At 40.5% G+C, this 17,574-nt stretch overlaps 1 protein-coding gene across 2 annotated transcripts in view; it reads right to left on the bottom strand.

Annotated features, from left to right (window-relative positions):
- usp34 (ubiquitin specific peptidase 34) overlaps nucleotides 1-17,574 on the bottom strand; it is a 56,227-nt gene that overhangs the window by 24,554 nt on the left and 14,099 nt on the right. For both annotated transcript variants that reach the window (XM_085275889.1, XM_085275890.1), the window contains exons 4-28: nucleotides 17,471-17,521; nucleotides 14,211-14,360; nucleotides 13,763-13,830; nucleotides 11,984-12,176; nucleotides 11,480-11,541; nucleotides 11,236-11,317; nucleotides 11,044-11,136; nucleotides 10,400-10,525; nucleotides 10,155-10,284; nucleotides 9,333-9,463; nucleotides 8,063-8,790; nucleotides 7,453-7,667; nucleotides 7,238-7,356; nucleotides 6,981-7,108; nucleotides 6,583-6,672; nucleotides 6,306-6,401; nucleotides 4,393-4,475; nucleotides 3,661-3,815; nucleotides 2,534-2,647; nucleotides 2,337-2,436; nucleotides 2,030-2,192; nucleotides 1,782-1,908; nucleotides 1,523-1,673; nucleotides 1,328-1,428; nucleotides 934-1,149 (exon numbers count right to left, since the gene is read on the bottom strand). In XM_085275889.1, the coding sequence (XP_085132015.1) occupies nucleotides 934-1,149; nucleotides 1,328-1,428; nucleotides 1,523-1,673; nucleotides 1,782-1,908; nucleotides 2,030-2,192; nucleotides 2,337-2,436; nucleotides 2,534-2,647; nucleotides 3,661-3,815; nucleotides 4,393-4,475; nucleotides 6,306-6,401; nucleotides 6,583-6,672; nucleotides 6,981-7,108; nucleotides 7,238-7,356; nucleotides 7,453-7,667; nucleotides 8,063-8,790; nucleotides 9,333-9,463; nucleotides 10,155-10,284; nucleotides 10,400-10,525; nucleotides 11,044-11,136; nucleotides 11,236-11,317; nucleotides 11,480-11,541; nucleotides 11,984-12,176; nucleotides 13,763-13,830; nucleotides 14,211-14,360; nucleotides 17,471-17,521 (3,672 nt within the window). The remainder of the gene's footprint in view (nucleotides 1-933; nucleotides 1,150-1,327; nucleotides 1,429-1,522; nucleotides 1,674-1,781; nucleotides 1,909-2,029; nucleotides 2,193-2,336; nucleotides 2,437-2,533; nucleotides 2,648-3,660; nucleotides 3,816-4,392; nucleotides 4,476-6,305; nucleotides 6,402-6,582; nucleotides 6,673-6,980; nucleotides 7,109-7,237; nucleotides 7,357-7,452; nucleotides 7,668-8,062; nucleotides 8,791-9,332; nucleotides 9,464-10,154; nucleotides 10,285-10,399; nucleotides 10,526-11,043; nucleotides 11,137-11,235; nucleotides 11,318-11,479; nucleotides 11,542-11,983; nucleotides 12,177-13,762; nucleotides 13,831-14,210; nucleotides 14,361-17,470; nucleotides 17,522-17,574) is intronic.

Here is a 17,574-nt window from a genome sequence, read left to right as displayed (position 1 = left end):
GTTCAGTTCCTTGATCATTAATATGCAAATTGTCATCACCATTGATCAACAAGCACAGATCAAAGACCTTGAATATCATTCACAGAGAGTTGGGGAATGGCTGCAATGGCTGGTGATTAATTTACTTGCAGATTAAACAGAATTTATGTCAAGTAGTCTGCGAAAACTGAAAGAAAATAGCCAAAACTGAGTACAGCCCTCATGGACAAAGTTAGGAAAGGACATATTCAAGAGCCTTAAGAAATCAATGATTCTGATCTTCCAAAATCAAACAGTGTTTTAACATTTTGTTATTTTATAAACACATCTGTACTGAATTTGGTTATGCTTTGTTCCAGTTAAATGCTTTTATATCATTTCACGTTTGTCAGTTTATGTAATTTCTCCTGAACACCTACATGCAACGGTTCATTTTTTCAGCCAAAGAACTGTCGAACCCGTCTTACTTTCAAATTTGTCTGTTTACAACTTCCTGTCACAGAAACACGCTGACAATGCTGCCTTCAGGCGATGGAGTAACCAAGGATGACACCAGTGAGTAGTAGGTGGCAACATAACATCTTAGACAACATGGTGTTGTGCATTAATTAAATACAAATAAATAGTCTAGCATATTTCTAATACTAAGGCAAGAAATGTTAACCATTTTGCATACTTGAGGCATCTCTCTTACCCACAAATGTAGTTATACATGTGGATGAACATGACTGTGAACATCAACTAACATAAATCAAAGGTACACCTTAAAACAGTTTTCTGTGTTTCAGTGACCTCACCTCTCAAACTGGGTTTCAGTTCATACCTGCTCTTTTGCATTATTACATGTGGTCTAATATTATACCTAGTAAATACAATTTTCCATACATTTTAGCCAATATAACAGCCATATGATGTATACATCCCTTCAGGAGTTCTTCCATAACTAATACCCACCTCTGGGCTCTCCTGGACCTTCTCTGTGTTTGGGCTGGGTGGTTTGAAGCAAGCCAGCATCTCCAGCAGGTCGAAGAGTGTGGTGAGATGTGGCTCCTGAAGGAGCAGTAGCATAGGAATGTGCTCTTTCTGAGGAGGTGGAAGACAGGAGGCAGGCAATTGGATGCCCTCGCCCTTCCTCTCCCTCCGTGGAGCTCCCAGAGACACAAATACCATCTGGGATCAGATAAGAAGATGGTTCATAAAACTCATCTGCACTGAACAAATGTAATCAAAATTTACATGATTAGACAACAACGTTAAAAGATGTAAAACAATCTTTCAGACTTGAGCTGAACTGCAGTCTGTCCTACTGTTGGCCGTTTCTTATACAGAAGAGAAGTCAAACTGTTACCTGCATGTCTTTAAAGCCCAGCTCATGCAGAGTCTTCTCATCATAGTCTGTGGTAAGTTCATGACCAGAAGAGATCATCCTGACCGGTCCCATCAAACCACCTGCAGAACACGAGACAACATTTCACTAGCAGACTCACTCACACATTTACACACAAACAAAAGCAAGGGAGAATATTTTATGGAGGGACCTGACCTGGGAAGTCTCCTGGCTGCCGGCCACTCTGGCCAAATTCCTGCAGCTGAGCCTGATGGTTCATCTGCTCCTTCTGCAGGTTCTCGTACCAGTGGGTCACCTCAGCTCGCAGGTCAGCTACTTGGTCACTGGGATACATCTCAATGGTCATCTGCAGAAATATGTAATGGGTAGTGGGTCCAAACATTTGACTTGTACTGTAGAAGCACATTATAAGTATTTATGCAATAAGACTTATTTGCTTTTAATAAAGTGTCACCTTGTCAGGCAGGCCGGCGGGCTGACAGACGATCCTAAGAGGTAGAGACTGTTTGTCACTCAAAGCTTTAAGGTGGCTGCTGATTCCCGTCCCCTCGATCTGCCACTGTCGCAGGTGGTAAGCAAACCTGCCACAGACCAGAGACGAAACGATGTGCTGCAATACTGTTTGCTTTTTTTTTTTTTCCCCATATAAAATGATTTTGACCACTGAGTTTTTCATAATGTAAACATTCCAGGTGTGTGTACCTGCGCCGGAACGCCTCCAGGTGTGTTTTGAGCATGAGCAACCCCCTCTCAATGCTGGTCAGACTGGAGTGGGCATCCTTCTCCAAGTTGGCAGAAGCCATCAGGAGGCTCTCCATACATTTCCTTATGAACTCTTGTTCCTTCTCCAGTCCTGTTTTACCAGCTGGAGACACACAAAAGTAGAATTAATAGATTAAGATCAGCAATTTTTCAAAGTCTTCTTGTTCTTATTGGTACGGAAGAACAAAAACAACAATTTCATAACAAAGCATATGACTTCATCATAGTGCAGTGAGTAAAAACTGACCATTGATGTAGTAGGAGTTGATGTACTGTATAGCAGCGCGGCTGATATCAGCAGATTGAGCTCTCAGAGCGATCCCCCACAGCTGGTCCATCCCACACAGCTGGCGGCACAGACATTCCTCAATTAAGCATCTACTCAAATGTGTCTGAAGACAACATGTCTGATTACGAGCATCACATGCTTTTGTTTCCATTTACCTCACAGCTAGAGGCGTTGTCCAGTGCAGTAGTGGCAAGCCGGGCCAGGTTACAGAGGTGCTGAAAGAGGTTGAGGCCTGTCATGCTGATAGTCTCTGGTTTCAGCTGTGGCATCTGGAGACACACAGTGACATTAACAAACACAAAGTAGTCAACATCAACACACGGCTGCTGCTCGTCTGAAGCTGCCCAGAGGGTCGTGATTGTGCTCCACCCCAGCTGAGTTTAAACCCATCCAGTTGAATAAACGTATGAGAAATAGTCTGATAAATTCTGTTCCTGTTTTTTTTATTTATTATTTATTTCCAGCTCTAAACTATAAACCTGAGGCTACAGTCCCACACACTTACACAAAACCCTATTCTAATGAGGACACGCATATGATCTTTCTTTTAGTATTTAGGTATGAACACAAAGCGAAGATGGGGAAAAAAAGCACAAAGAGACTTTAAAGGAATCGCCGCTGTACAAACATGAAGAGGTAGGAACAGTGGCTGCAGCCTGACTGCTCATCACTGCTTTTGTTACCCGTTGAAGTTCAGGCTGGCTGCTGGGCTGGGCTCTAACATCACTTTGTTCTTTTGACTAGCTTAGCATTAGCATGCTGTCTGTGTAAGTGGTTGCAAAGAGCTGAAGTTGTGTTAGCAACACATCATGCTCTTGTCCTCTTGTGTAACATTTCCACCCTGTAGACTGCCATACTATATGCACAACTACAGACAAACTAAAAAAAAAAAATCTAGCACAAGTGCAAATGGAGCTGATAAGAGAGCTCGATAGCCAGGCAGACTAACAGATCGCAGAAATTGAACTAGAAGACAACCAGTTCTTGTACAGAACCTGTATAGTGAAACCAAGAAAAGAAAAGAAAATCTTAATGCTATGATTCTTTTCCAACTGAAAAATTTCCTGCCAAATTAACGTTGCACAGCACAGGAAATAAAGGGTATTTTGTCAAACATTTAAGAGATTTATGGAATTAAATTTATGTCACAAGTTGTACACGAAACGGGCACAGGTTTTTGCCCCGTCCCTCCACTTTGGAATTATCTATAATTCCACAGCCATTCTTATTCATTACCCATGGGACACCCATAAAATTCTATAATCCACGGTCTTTTTACTACCTTCTCCAGGAAGAGATGTTTGTAGGTCTCCATGCCCATAGCATGCTGGTCTTTGCTGCGGACCTGGTTGAGGAACCAGTGCAACGCATCATCGTAACATTCAGCGTCCTCCACCAGACAGTGCCACAGAATGTCCACTTGCTCCAGACTCAGTCCTGACAAATCCAAACACCAAAATAATTACAAACTAGAGTTCAGCGATGTCAAACGCAGACCGGGTTCATATAACGCAGACCACTTTTCCCCCTTATCTTTGGGCTTTTGGCCATAATTATCTGCTTACGTTGCACATCCATACATAAGAGGCTAAGAGCTTCTAAAGGGGATTAAAAGGTAAGAGACACATTTTCTTTTATTATACGTAAACACGCTAAAAAGGTGGATAATTTTAGAGATCCCCAATGTAAAATGAAAGAACCCAACAAGAAAGGCTCAGAAATCAAGACTGAAATGCAAAGTGCTAAAGACCACGAAACTTTAAGAAAACACTTCACTCCTTTAAATTTTTTTCCCTCTTTTGGGGTGTAAAATACTCCTCAAGAAGTGAATGGTGTGGTGTGGAAACACAGCAGAGATCAGGGTTATGTTATGAAAACCACAGCTGTTATTTACTAAAGCATAATATGGACACCTCTACCTCTGTGCAACTCTCTGGATAGGTGCATGTCTTTTAAAAGCATCTTAGTTCACAGAGAATATTACTCTAGTACATAAATGGTATCGGAATCTTACTGAAGTGGTCGGGAGATCCCAGTGTGGAAAAGACACAGGTAAGGAACTGCAGACGGACCTGGACCTCTGCACTGTGACTGTACCTGCACAACACAGACGAGTTATGTGTCAACAGTGAAGAAAGTGAACTGATGTCTGAAGATCACAGTTTGCAGAAGCTTCCAACTGCTCTCTCAGAAGTATTGACACCAAGCACACTTCTGCTAACGCAGTCTTTGAGATGCATGTGTAAATAATTTAAATGAACAGTGGCTGCTATCATGGGCACTCCAGAAATATCACACTAGTGGGCAATTACAGTGTCATTAAAGGTTAAAGCAGGATAATAACTGCACACAAGGGAACATTAAGCAAAGCAATCAAATGGAACTAAAGAGGTGTTATGCAGATAATGTGAAGATAAAAATGAATTTGCTGGTGGACAGAATCATGAGACGCATCTTTGTTTTCCAAAAAGCAAAAACTCAAACACTTGGCTAGTCTCAACGAGGAATTGTAACACTGATGCTCTCACAACAAAAACTGAAATTTTAAATTGGGTACAGGAATTCCACTGTCAGCATGATTTTTCTGAGAAGTGACTTTAGTGTCCAATTCTTCCTAAATGTGGAATTATCAGGTGGAAGGTGCTTTGTTTTCTAGCCATAATTAAGAGAATAAAACTGTGACTCAGAAAGCTGACAAATTAATTACAAACAAGAAATGATAAACTGAAAAAGGAAGCATTGTTTAACTTAAATAAATGAACTAAGGTCAACCAATTTTTTTTTAAAAAGTGTGCATATATGAGTCTCTTAATTTTAATAAAGAACAGAAAGTATTCAATGACTACTAAAGTAATGTGGCCTAAAGAACTTCATAGAAAGATAAAAGTCATTATTAACAACTGCAAAATCAAGCGTCCTGTTAAGTACAGTTATAGAAGTTTATTGTCATTTCGTAGTGTTACCCAGCCTGAAACGAAATACTGTTTCTCACCAGCTTCTACAGTGCAAAAAGCAATACAGTTTAAAAAGAAGTTTAAAAAGAATAGGTTTAAAAAGAGCAGTAAAAGAGGCAGTAATGAATTGCAACAACAGTTATGGATAAAGAAATAACATAAAATCTAAGTTTTAAAACAAACTCACATTTGTCCGGGTAGCCAGCAGTCCTTTCACGGAAGGGGGTGGTTAAATTAGGTAGTGTGTGTGTGTGTGTGTGTGTGTGTGTGTGTGTGTGTGTGTGTTAGTTATACACAGTATACAAGGCAAAAACAGTTTGGACAGTTTCTAACAAGTTGAAAGCGAATATTTAGTATGACCAACTTTATTCTTCACAGCCTGAACTCATAATTTCTTTAAGTCATCATGAGGAAAATTTCTCCAGGCTTCTTGAACCACATTGAAAGGTCTGCTTCTGTTGTTCTTTATCACACTGTTGACAGTACCATTTTCTCTTGTCTTCCAAATCTCCAGTTTCCCCAAGATATACAAAGTTTCCAGCTAATAGCAGTTTGTGAATCAACTTGTTGGTGCAAAAGTGATATTTTATTCTTGTCATACTATCATGTCGGGCCTTTTTTGTAGATTCAACTGAAGAAATGAGAACAAATAATGTGCTTTTCTAACAGACAATTTGATACGAAGTTGTCTGTAAAGCCGACTTCACACCTTGAATTACAGCAGGTGCTGCTGTTTTGCTTGAATTATTTATATGTCAGTGGTAAGTGACTTAACTTGTTTCTGGACAGGAACAAAGATGGGATTGAGTGAAAAAGCAACCAAAGAATTTCAGAAAGACTGGAGAAGCTCAGGGAACACTTTAAAAAGAATTACGAGTCCGGCTTCTTGCAAGCAAAATATAAAGAAATAAAGGGAGACTCAATATTCTGTATAGTAGTGTCGATATGTAGTAGTGGTGTAAGACAGACTCACAGTGCAAATTTGTGCCGGTGTTCTCTGACTTCTTGGATGTAGTGTTGCAGGTTGTCGAAAAACAGTTTCATCATGTGCAGCTCCTTTTCAGCCCACCTGACAGAACCAACAACCAAATCAGTGCAAGGCTCACAAAACAAAACACTTCAATACTCATATTTCTATTTTTTTCAGAAAGACTCAAATATTTTGACTCAGCTTTGATGAGTCATGTAATTGTATCTGAAACTCCATATGGTATTTGACTTTTGCACTCTGAAGAAGTGGTGTAACTTACATGGTGATCCAATGAGTGTCATAGCTGGAGCCAAATTGCTGGAAAGTGCCAAAAAGTTTAGGGAGTAGACGCAAGGAAACCACAACTGACCTGAGAGAAGAGAAGAAGACAGAGTCCAGTTTTTCAAGATTCCCAAACGAGAATAATTACAAAAATAAATAAGATGAACATTTTAAATGCTCAAGAAATGATTATCTGGTGTTGATAAATCAGTAGTTTATCTATGCACAGGAAGCTACAACATGCAACCCTTTTTATGTGTGCACTGCAAGAACAGGTGCCTACCAATTATTCATTTTCAATACATTCAATCAGAGATAAGTCCTAAACATCATAAGCGTGTTGTATTTATACATTTATGCACCAATTTAAAACATAAATAAAGAGGTCACTCTTACCGGTGATGGGCCAAGTTGTCAAGACAACCCTCGATAAAGCGCATTCGAATCTGTCTGTCAGTGAACCAGCAGACCAGCGAGCACAGCAGTTTCTCAGCTTCATTGATAAGACCTTCAGAGAGATGAATCTAAACACACAAGCAAATTATAAAATGAATTTTACACAATCCTACTGAAGCTAGCTGAAGCACCATCTATCAACTCTGTGAACATAAAGCATTGTCTATAAGGAAATATTGGAGAAGTGGAAGTCGTACCGCATCTTCATCTTGTACCAGGTCCCAGAGCAGAGTGTTGCCCTTCTTACAAACATTATCCAAGTTGATGTCAGTCACAGCGTGGCTGCTGGAGTACTGATGTTTATGAACAGCTGGACCTGAGGGGATAAAGAGCATTCACATGGTCAGATTTACTACTATTATTATTATTATTGTTATAAATTAAACTGTCCTAGTTCCATAGTGTGGCCCACCTTGCACCAGATGCTCATGGTAAATGGAGGCCAAGTTGGGAAGGTGCTGCTGCAGGTGGGAGCTGAGCTCAGCATGGGAGTTTATCTGGACTAGCTCCTCCTCACAGCCCGATTCCTCCCCGTCAAAATCAGCCATGTTCTTCTCTGACTTCGCACTGACCTGGGAGCTGCTGCAGCTAACGTCATCAGCACTCAGCATGTCCTCCACCATGGGTCTGAGGGAGGAAAGTAGGGTTTATAGATCAAGGATAGACTGACAGGTACATTTAAAAGAGAAAAAACAAAAACACTAACATGTATAACTACAGAGAGTTTCCTAGCACAGATGAAATTTGTGATTTAAGACAAATATGCAAAATAAACACCGCAGTCAATAAAATGTTTTACATCTAAAACCAGCTTTAATACTACAATATGTGCTGGACATAAGCTGTACTCAGAAGGTAAAATCCTATACTTACCTATTAATATACAGTATATAAACACACAAAAATTGCTATATGCAGAATACCATGAATGTCCCTCCATTTCTACCCTAATTTGAAACTATGTGCTCAGTAGACAGACACTCTGTGTTAGCCATTCATAAACAGAAGTGTAGCAGTCTTACCCTTCATGATGGTGGTGGTGGTGATGATGATGGTGGTGATGGTGGTGGTGGTGCTGAGGGCCAATGAAACGACGGCAGTTGAAGAGTTCACTGCTCATGGCCTCTCCTAGGAAGTCCCCGGGTCGCGGGAGACAGGGAGGCTCCTGAGGTCCCTGGACAATCTGAGAAGGGCTGATATCTGGCGGCTGCTGCTGGGTCTCTGTCCCATCAGGCCGAGCAGATGACGATGCTGAACAAGTGTCAAGCATTCTCATGCGGCTCTCTAGAGACGCTGTCGCCGCTGTTACCATAATACCAGAAGTTTCTGGGTTGAAAGGGAGAACCTTGGATTTGGCTCCTCCCCCTGGGCCACTCGGCCCTGCCCCCTCACCAAGAGCATCCCCGGCTTTCCTTTTCCTTGACTCAGTCTGCTCCCGGGGCTCCTTTTGGTGCCCACCTTCAGCAGCTGAGCGGTTACCCTCATCTTCATCTTCTTCATCGTCATCATCCTCCTCCTCTTCGTCTTCTTCTTCATCCTCTTCCTCCTCCTCTTCCTCCTCCTTTAAGGCCTCGCTATCTGCCATGTCATCAGAGTGCAGCTCGCTGCCTGGGCTCCCAGCTGACTGGCTGGCTCGACTAGAGGCGGCTTCGTTGCTGGAAGCCTCGCTGCGGCCACTGCTGCTGCCTGGTCCGCTGCTGCCTTCCTCCACGCTGTTGGCAGTTTCATCTGAGCTGCCCTGCATAGACTCCTGAGGAAACAGCAGCAGCTCTTTTCACCTGGTTGTGCATTTTATGTTAACAACCTGGCTTTAATTAGACATTACAGAAAGACATTAGACAAAGAAACAGGTCATGGTATAAGATTTAAGGGCCTCAACTCCCTTCAGAATACGTCATTTTAATCATTTCAAAAACTGGACTGAAGTTTTGACCGAAAGTAAAAATTATTGTGGCCAGAAAAGTCAAAGTGACCTTCATAGTGCAGAAGGTCACAAGGATAGGACAGACTTCAAAACAATCATGACTGTTACAGAGGAAAATAAGTCAGCTGCTCTTTATTCTCTTGTTTGTATGGACGGGTACTTGCATACAACACTCAGCCAATCGTACCCACCTTCCTACAGCACTTTCTAACATTCACACACATACTCTAATAGATGCACTGGGGGCAACTTGAGGTTCAGCATCATGCAGACTGAAGTCAGGGGTCGATCCACTGACCTTCACATTGGTAGAACACCTGCTCTACCACCTGATCCTAGTTCATTGTGTCACCATATGTGCTCTATACCTCTGTGTCAGATAGTCTTTGCTGATTCCTCTTGCTGCCAGTCATCATCTGGTCATCCATCTCCATGTCGCTGCCTCCACTGTGTTGCGTGTCGCTATTGTCACTGCTGTCTGGACTTGCGGCCGGTGAACCTGAAACCACATTAGACGACAGACTGAGGACCGTGTATAATCCTGAGGCTCAATAACGCATCGACAGTCTGAAAGTGGAATTGACCAGGTCTAATGAAGATTCAGGAATTTATTGTGTAAAAACACCACTCATCCTAAAGTCATAACCAAACTGTACATAAATAGAGGAACGATAACTAATGATGAAGATGCAAATATCTGGAAATCACACTGCAGATATCTGCAACTTAACTGTAGATATTGCCAATGGAAATCTGCAGACACGCGGCAAAAATGATGTCAGCTGTCCTAGAATCACATTATCAATTATCCCGACAGGTGCGACTGAGTATATAATCATTTTAGCCACTATTGAATGAAATTAAAAACTTGTTTCTTGCTTTTCTTTAAATCAAGTGGCAGGAAATCTCTTGGGTTGTGGAACATTTTGTATTTTGGAAGAAATTTTATCCTAAAATTATCGTTAGTGAAGAAGGCAGGTCCAGTTATAAAACCAGAAATTAAAAACTACATTTCTGGTAAACAGCCAGTCCCACAGCCAACTAATATAAAACATGTTGTCTTTAAACTAAAGCTCAGATACTGAAGTGGTAAGAAAAAGCCTCAAAAATATTATACTGTTTTTTGGTGGGGGGTTTTTTGTTTTGTTTTTTAAATAACAGGCTTCGTACTGAAATGCATGCACGCTGACCTTTCTTGTTGCCCATGGGGATGTTGGTGTTAAGCAGGGAGGCGAAGGAGCTTTGTTTGGAGAGCTGGGCTTTTGCTGCCAATGCATTATTCCAGAGGGCCTTAATCAGCATAGAGGCCAAGTACAGTGTCTGTCCGGGGAGAGTGGGGAAACACAGAAGCAATTCATCATAGCGACGTCACAACCACTTAAAGACAATGTTGGTGAAACTGTGCCCAGTGCTTCAACTTCAGAATGTTTTGTACCTGCTCGGTGTGAGTGCTCGGATGCAGGCCTGATACAAGGTTGAGGACATGACGGAGAGGCACAGGATCGAGGTTTTTAATGAGAGACGGGAAAAGGTCGTGGATGTAGCGGCTGCAATGTTTTAACTGATTTTTAAAAGAAAAAAAACAACAACAAAGAAGCTGTTATTGTTGTTAAACACAAAACGCCCACAATCTCATCAACTCATCGCAAAATACTGAAGGGAACATACTAATTCACCTGAAGTGTTTCCATGATTTCATCACAGTACAGTTATTATATATAACACAGGCTAAATATAATATTGCATTAAATCACAGAAGAATTTGAACCATTTAAAGTTAATGAAAGAATAAATAAAAATCAGATCACGTTCCCACTTCATCTGCAGATGAAAAATGGCTTCTTTGCCAATTCTGACATTCACAGCAATGTATGTTAATGTGCAGTGTCCCTCTTAAATGCATAAACCATTTAGTGGCATATACACCCCTAGTTTTTAAAAGTTTTGTTCCCAGTGCTTCTGACACAGAAAAATCCACCAATACAGAAATACCAGCACCGATCACTTGGTATGACTGATGTTTGACTGCAGGCTGCCCCATGATGGAGTGGAATAAAGCTGTACAGTCTCTCATTTTACCTGAGCTGCAGCCCAGATGCAGTCTATGTGCTGTGTGCTGAGCCGGCCCTCTGCAGCCAAGAAATTCAGGATCACTTGGCACTGTTTAATGATCTACAAAACACACATACACAAATGTAAATGTGCAAAACTGGGGGAAATGTTCTCCAGAATAGTTTTTTCATTTTTCATTACTGGAACCAAAAGTCTCACCTCAATGTGCAAATTTGGGCCAAATATGTGCTCCACTACATTGTTGTGGATCAGCCAGTCGGCTAGTTCCTTTGCTATGGACCTGAAAGAAAAAAGCAGAATCATAATACGCTGTGTGAACCATTTTATTTTATTTATTTGTTTATTTATTTATTTTTAGCCCAAACTGGTTTAAAATAGCACCACATCCTTCCTGTTTGCTTGCATTTATGGACAGGCATCTTTTTTCTTTACACTAACTTACGTTTCTGTGTCAGACACCAGGGATTCGTTGTTACACACATCGTTGAAGGTGTGCAGCTGATTCTGAAGAAACACAAACATGCCCCGCAATAAGTGAAGGAATGAAGCACAACCTGTCAAATTAATAACTGCAGCACCACTGGCTCATAGCTCTTATTTAACCATCTAGTGGACAGCATAGATAATAGATGTTTGTTTTTGATGTTATTTCCCTCAATTAGGAGTATACTTAGTGAAAGTATTCTCAGTTTTAGCACTTAAACAGTTTGTTTGTTTGTTTTTAAACCTGGACTGCATTTACTTGTGTTCTTTCACCAAAAGAGGAAATTTACAGATACAACACAATTCATCCCTCTATTTCCCACCAAATATTACAGACATCTCCAATTGCTTAAATATTTTTGTGCAAAGTCTCATTTTGACAAAAGGTCCACAGAAAACTAGAATCAGCCAGACCTACATGAGGGTGTGAGAATGAGTTAAATCCGTTTGGAGTCCGACTCACTGTGATTTGGCTAAGTCCGGCCAATCTCATCGTGAGAGTGGGTGACATGAAATATTTGAAGGCAAGATCCAGGCTCTCCTTATCAAAGCACAGTGCGCTGTCCAGTGGTTCCTTCACCGTGCTCCACATCAGGTCTGCCATATTGCGTGCTGCGCTCTGTCGCAGCTCCTGGTCCGACAGCTTACACAGATACCTGCAGACGCATCCGACTGACAGATAAGCTACTGACAAAAACTTTTATGTTTAATACTCTCCCCAAGGGTTGTACAGTATTGCCAGCACTATTTACGTATTATTTTAAAAACCCACAGTATTTGTGACCACTCCCCCTCCTACATTGTACAAACTGCCCCCTCTCGTCAGATCTTTGAAATTCACCAATCATTACTTCTGAGAGGAAAAACAAAGGACCTTTAGGGTACTATTAAAACAAACTTGTCAGCATCCCAAAGCTAGAAAAAAAAAGTTTCATAAATCCTCCTCTAAAACAGCCAAGTTTCATTTTGAAGAAGAACTCTCACTTAAGGTTGGCTGTTTTGAATCAGACTTTTGTAGGCGTACGCTATAATTTTCCAATAAACAACTGTGCTGCTGACTCATTTACTCTCCACTCTGGATGGCTGCGTTTGTGGTTTTTAGAGGTGTAGCTTGGAGAGTTGCTACTGAAGTACTTTGTGTTCATTTAAATAAAAAGAAATCTTTAAATAGAATGGAAAGTTACCATGATGTGAAAACTGTCCTAATTTGGGTTTTTGTTAACGTACCTTTTTATCTTTTAATTGTTATCATGTGAAACCACTTCTCTACTGTTTGGATGTGTTCCTTATGGTTGTGCTAATCAATCATTTTTATAGAGGTATACAGCACAGTCTGCAAGGCAGAGCTTAAAATATTCAAGCAGCTTTACAAACATTAGCATGCCAACCTACTCACAATAACAATACTAACACACTGATAATCTAGTAAATATCAAATACTGTGTTCACTATGGAAGTTTAACATGTGTTTAATTAGCAAAATCCTAATTGAAGTACACTGAATGCAACATTATTACATTTGCAGATTTTTATTTGTATACTATAGTATTAGGAAAAATATTGACTTGTTAAAGCTGGCTCCAATTTTTCACTCTTTGGTACAGAAAATGTTACCAAAGAGTTAACTTGGTAAAGTCGTATTTTTTTTGTTTTGTTTTTTAAATACAGTAGTTTATTTAGTTACCAAGCTACTCAGACAAAAGAGGCAATACGGTAGCAGAGCATCAGTCTGCCTACATCACATGCACTGCCAACACTCTGCCTCCTCTTGGGTCACGTGAAGAGACACTGACTGGAAGTCTGGCAACTGTTGCTATGGCAACAAAGGCTCTTCCTAGCAACAAATGTATGGCACTTTAACAAGAAGAGAAGAGGCTGCGCTGCCTGACTGAGACAAATGGCGAGCTCTAATGCAGAATCAACAACGTCTGGCTTATAAATAATAGCAAATCTTGACTTCTTCAGCTGGGAAACAAAGCTGGACACTGAATCTAATATTCAGAGCTTTGCAGACAAGATTAAAAATCTGACAGTACACAAGAATACTGCAGTAAGAGTGTTAGTGACTGTCTTCAGGTTCAGAAAGTGTGGTGTTCAACAACATGGCAGCTCCTGAGGCACTTACAGGTCTTTTAACCTGCACCTGAAAGCAAGTGCAACTGGTGAGAATCACCCGTCTCTGGCTGAGGAAGATGCTCTATGTTGTTACATGTTTAAAGCCAAGAATTGTGTGTAAACTCACCGTATCACATAGGTCCGGAACGGTATGATGTGTTGCATGACGGCAGGAATGTGCAACCATATTCGGATCTGTGGGAAGATCAAATACAATATGCGAATAATTAAACTTTTTTTTTTTAAGTATAAATTTCAGCTGAGAATCTGCCTTGCATCTTAAACAGAAGTTCATGTTCAAAGTTGTGCGTTATATTTATTACATGGACATTATAAAGAAAAAAAAGGCAGTTAGCCAAAATATCTTCAGTACTTGCCTCCAAAAAAAAAAAAACTCAAACAGATTAACAATTTCATCTTAAATTTAGCAATTATCAAATTTAAACCGATCACAATTTACTGCTGTTACCACTATTATCCAAGTTGTTTTTAAACATACTAATTCGTATGAGAACTGGTTCTGCTAATCTGTGGTTTTTGAAATAACAGCAGCGGTTTAGATTGATAGCACTCACATTAGAAACTATGGTGATGAAGGCGTGGGCGATAGGGAAGGGGAGGCTCTCTGGAGTGCCAAACTCGAAGCACTCCTTCATCAGGGAGAGGCCGTGTTTCCCACAGAACAGGCAGACGTAGCGCAGCAGATGCAAAGGTACCTCCACATCCTGGACAAGAGTAGAGCAGGTTTACAAACGGTCATCCACTCAGAAGCTCATTTACCTTTTTTTCCTTTTTGTGTGTGTAATCTGAGCTAGCCCTGTCAACTGTGATGAAGTGCTGTTGCAACAGAAGACAAAGCTGTTGAATGCATAAAGACAGGGCAAAATGACTTTAAAGAAGCATCTTCTATTCTAAAGAATATTCACTGGTTTTGTTTCTTTGTGACTTAAAGACGACTGTGTGGTAAAAGTATACTGCTGTGGCAAACTCAGCATACTGTGAACTTGAGACTGAAAGTAGTGAATTAAAATAAAGCGTGTAAACACTTATTTCCTATAGGTATGAGTTACTTTTGCTAATAAAAACCAGAAAAGCCATTAGTTTCCAGATTTCCAGCTCTGGAGTTTTTCATAAAAATGTCTTCTTCAGGCCATCTTAAACCCTCTCCTCCCCCAAGCCTAATAAAAACTTTATCATAGTGGCAAAGTGAACAAAGATAATCCAGGGACACATTACTTCTCTCTGGGGCACTGTAACATCATCTACAGGAATTCACAGCACAAGTTCCCAGAACAGCTTTAGTTTCATGTTGACAGTACAGAGCTAACACATGAGCTCATTTACAATGTTTACAACCCTTACAATGCTCATTTCAGAAAACAACGAGCTTCAACAGGACCCATGACCAATAAAACCCTGTTACCATGCATTTTATGAAGCTTAGAAATTCTCTTAATAATGTAAGCACATGTACGAAAAAACACAAAGAGAGCAGGAAACTGGGACAACACTTAGCTAAACAAAAATGTAACCCCCCCCAAGGACTACCAAAACAGTGACGTGACCACTGTGAGTCATCTGGTAGGAAACGGAAAGAAGGTAAGGACCAGGGTTACATGGTTAACAGTAACTGTACTTTAAAACTCAGTGTGTGGGGACTGTAAACCAATCAAAGATGGCATTCTCTCAGAGACAAAGGTAAGCTTAGCCCTAACCTTACCTATGTAACATCTACATATCAGAGTAATTGTATTTATATGGTCACTCAGTTAGCAGCATCTTATCTACAAACCATTCTGGGCACTCTAAGGGACAGATGAGACGGCTGTTTTCAACATGTGATGGTCATGATATTTACTTCACAGTAGGATATAAATATCATCTTGAGATGTTACTGGTATACATACATCTCTTCCTACTGTTATCTATGCAGCGATGAGAAATCTGATCTGCTGCTGCCAATTTTCCAAATTACATTTAGAATAGTCACGTGAGCTGACCCTCTGAAATCTGCTTTTGGAGGAAGTAGAATAACACTTAAGCAATTTTCTTCCAGGTCCCACACATTAGACTGGACACCTTTCATTACTCTTTTTCTGTTTAAAAAACAAACAAAAAACAAAATCATAATAATGCCCCAGTGCTATAATTCAACCACATCAATCAAAATGCAAGCGCGAGTGAAACAAAAGTCCACCACAATCGACAAGAAAAGATGTGACAATAAAACGTGACTCTCTTCACCAGACTCGTGACACTGTCACGGCATATACATGTTGTTCCCTAGGGCTGGGTTTTGATGACCGATTTATCGATTAAAATCGATTCTGGCTTGGATAACGTGATATCGATTCATTAAAATCCTGAATCGAAATTTATTTTGCCAGAATCTCAGGTGAAACGTCACAAAATTTCAACAACCACCAAACAGCTAAAACCGTAAATGTTAGCAGGAACACGGACTCTGCACAAAGACGTAAACACAAAGCGCGGACCCGCCGACGCATCAGAATCAGTGAGATGTCGCCTTTCTCACCCGACGGACACGGTCGGGGCTGAAAGCCGACAGCTCGCTGATTCTGATGTTTCGGCGGGTCCGCGCTTTGTGTTCACGCCCTTTTTGCGCTGATTCTAAAGCTGTTAGTTTGATCTCTCTCCAAACAATATTGACCGAACCAGCAGCAAAAGAAGATCCAAACTACGCTTCACATAAACATCGTCATGAATTCCCTCTGACTTTTGCTGCCACCTTGATAAAAAAAAAAAAAAAAAAAAAAATTACACTTCATGCACAGCTCTCTCTCTCTCTCTCTCTCTCTCTGTGTACTTGAAAAACAGTTTCCCGTCTAAAAATCTGTTTTCTGCATTATTCGCTTGCTTGTTACGCACAAGTCTACCGTTATTTACAGCGCTGTCGGGCGATGTTTTTTTTTTTCCTTTTACTTACTTCCGAAAACAAAGCCTCATTTCTGCTGTTCAATAGGCTTCTGAACAAATTTAAACTTTTTAAAATTATGCAAAATTTCAAATCGCTCAGCTGTGTCTCTAATAAAATCTCTGCAACTTTGCTCTGCTTCACTTCAGCAGCATCAGCTAATGTTCATATGTTGATTAATGGTTTTCTTTCGCTTTTGATCTACTGCAGAATATTTTTATAAAATCCCAGGCCAGGAAAATCACCTTCACATTTTCTGTGTTTTATCTTCAGCTACTTTGACACAAAGGCCTCTGCTGTGATGCTCACACCTTTGATAAAGTCTCGCAAGTGTCAGCTTTCTTTTTATAGATATAAAAATATGGAAACGTACTGATGCATGATCTGAATTATAATATTTCTGACTGTCTGAGGCAAAATTTCCCCGATTCAAATCGAATCATGGATCGAATCGATTTAGGACCTTGTGAATCGGAATCGAATCGATTCTAGAAATCAGTGACGATACCCAGCCCTATTGTTCCTGTCTTACAGCTATTCCCAACTCAAGGCCTACACCTACCATCACCCCTGCCGCCCTCCCTCTAATGCCCTGGATGCACCACAGCTGTCAGGTTTGGAAGTAGAAGATGTGAATGCAGCTCTAATCAAAGAGTTTCAGGGTGGAACAAATGACAGAGGCAAAACTGCCACAAGAACAAGACAGCATGAGAAAACCAAGTACAATTTAACCATTTTGAGGATACAGCTGTCAGAACAGCTTGTAAGTCTGATCATTTCCCCCCTGTGGGAGGATCCAGTTAATTAACAGGAAACAACTTGTAACCAATTTAAAAAAAAAAAAAAAAAACCTATGACAACGTTTGGTTCAGTGCAATAAGGATAAAGTGTATTTCTTACATTCATGTCACAGAAGGAGCCGAGGATGTTGCTTTCATGAGCCGATATGTCCTGAAATTTAAAAAAAAAACAAAAAAAACGTGTAAGACCAAAATGAGTTTTAA

The sequence above is a fragment of the Mchenga conophoros genome, linkage group LG6 (genome assembly GCF_057382185.1).
Source record: "Mchenga conophoros isolate Kocher_MC1m ecotype Shallow Benthic linkage group LG6, M_conophoros_male_GT1.1, whole genome shotgun sequence".
Taxonomy (NCBI): domain Eukaryota; kingdom Metazoa; phylum Chordata; class Actinopteri; order Cichliformes; family Cichlidae; genus Mchenga; species Mchenga conophoros.
The sequence above is the reverse complement of the archived record's forward strand: the minus strand, read 5'-3'. Positions and strand labels throughout refer to the sequence as shown.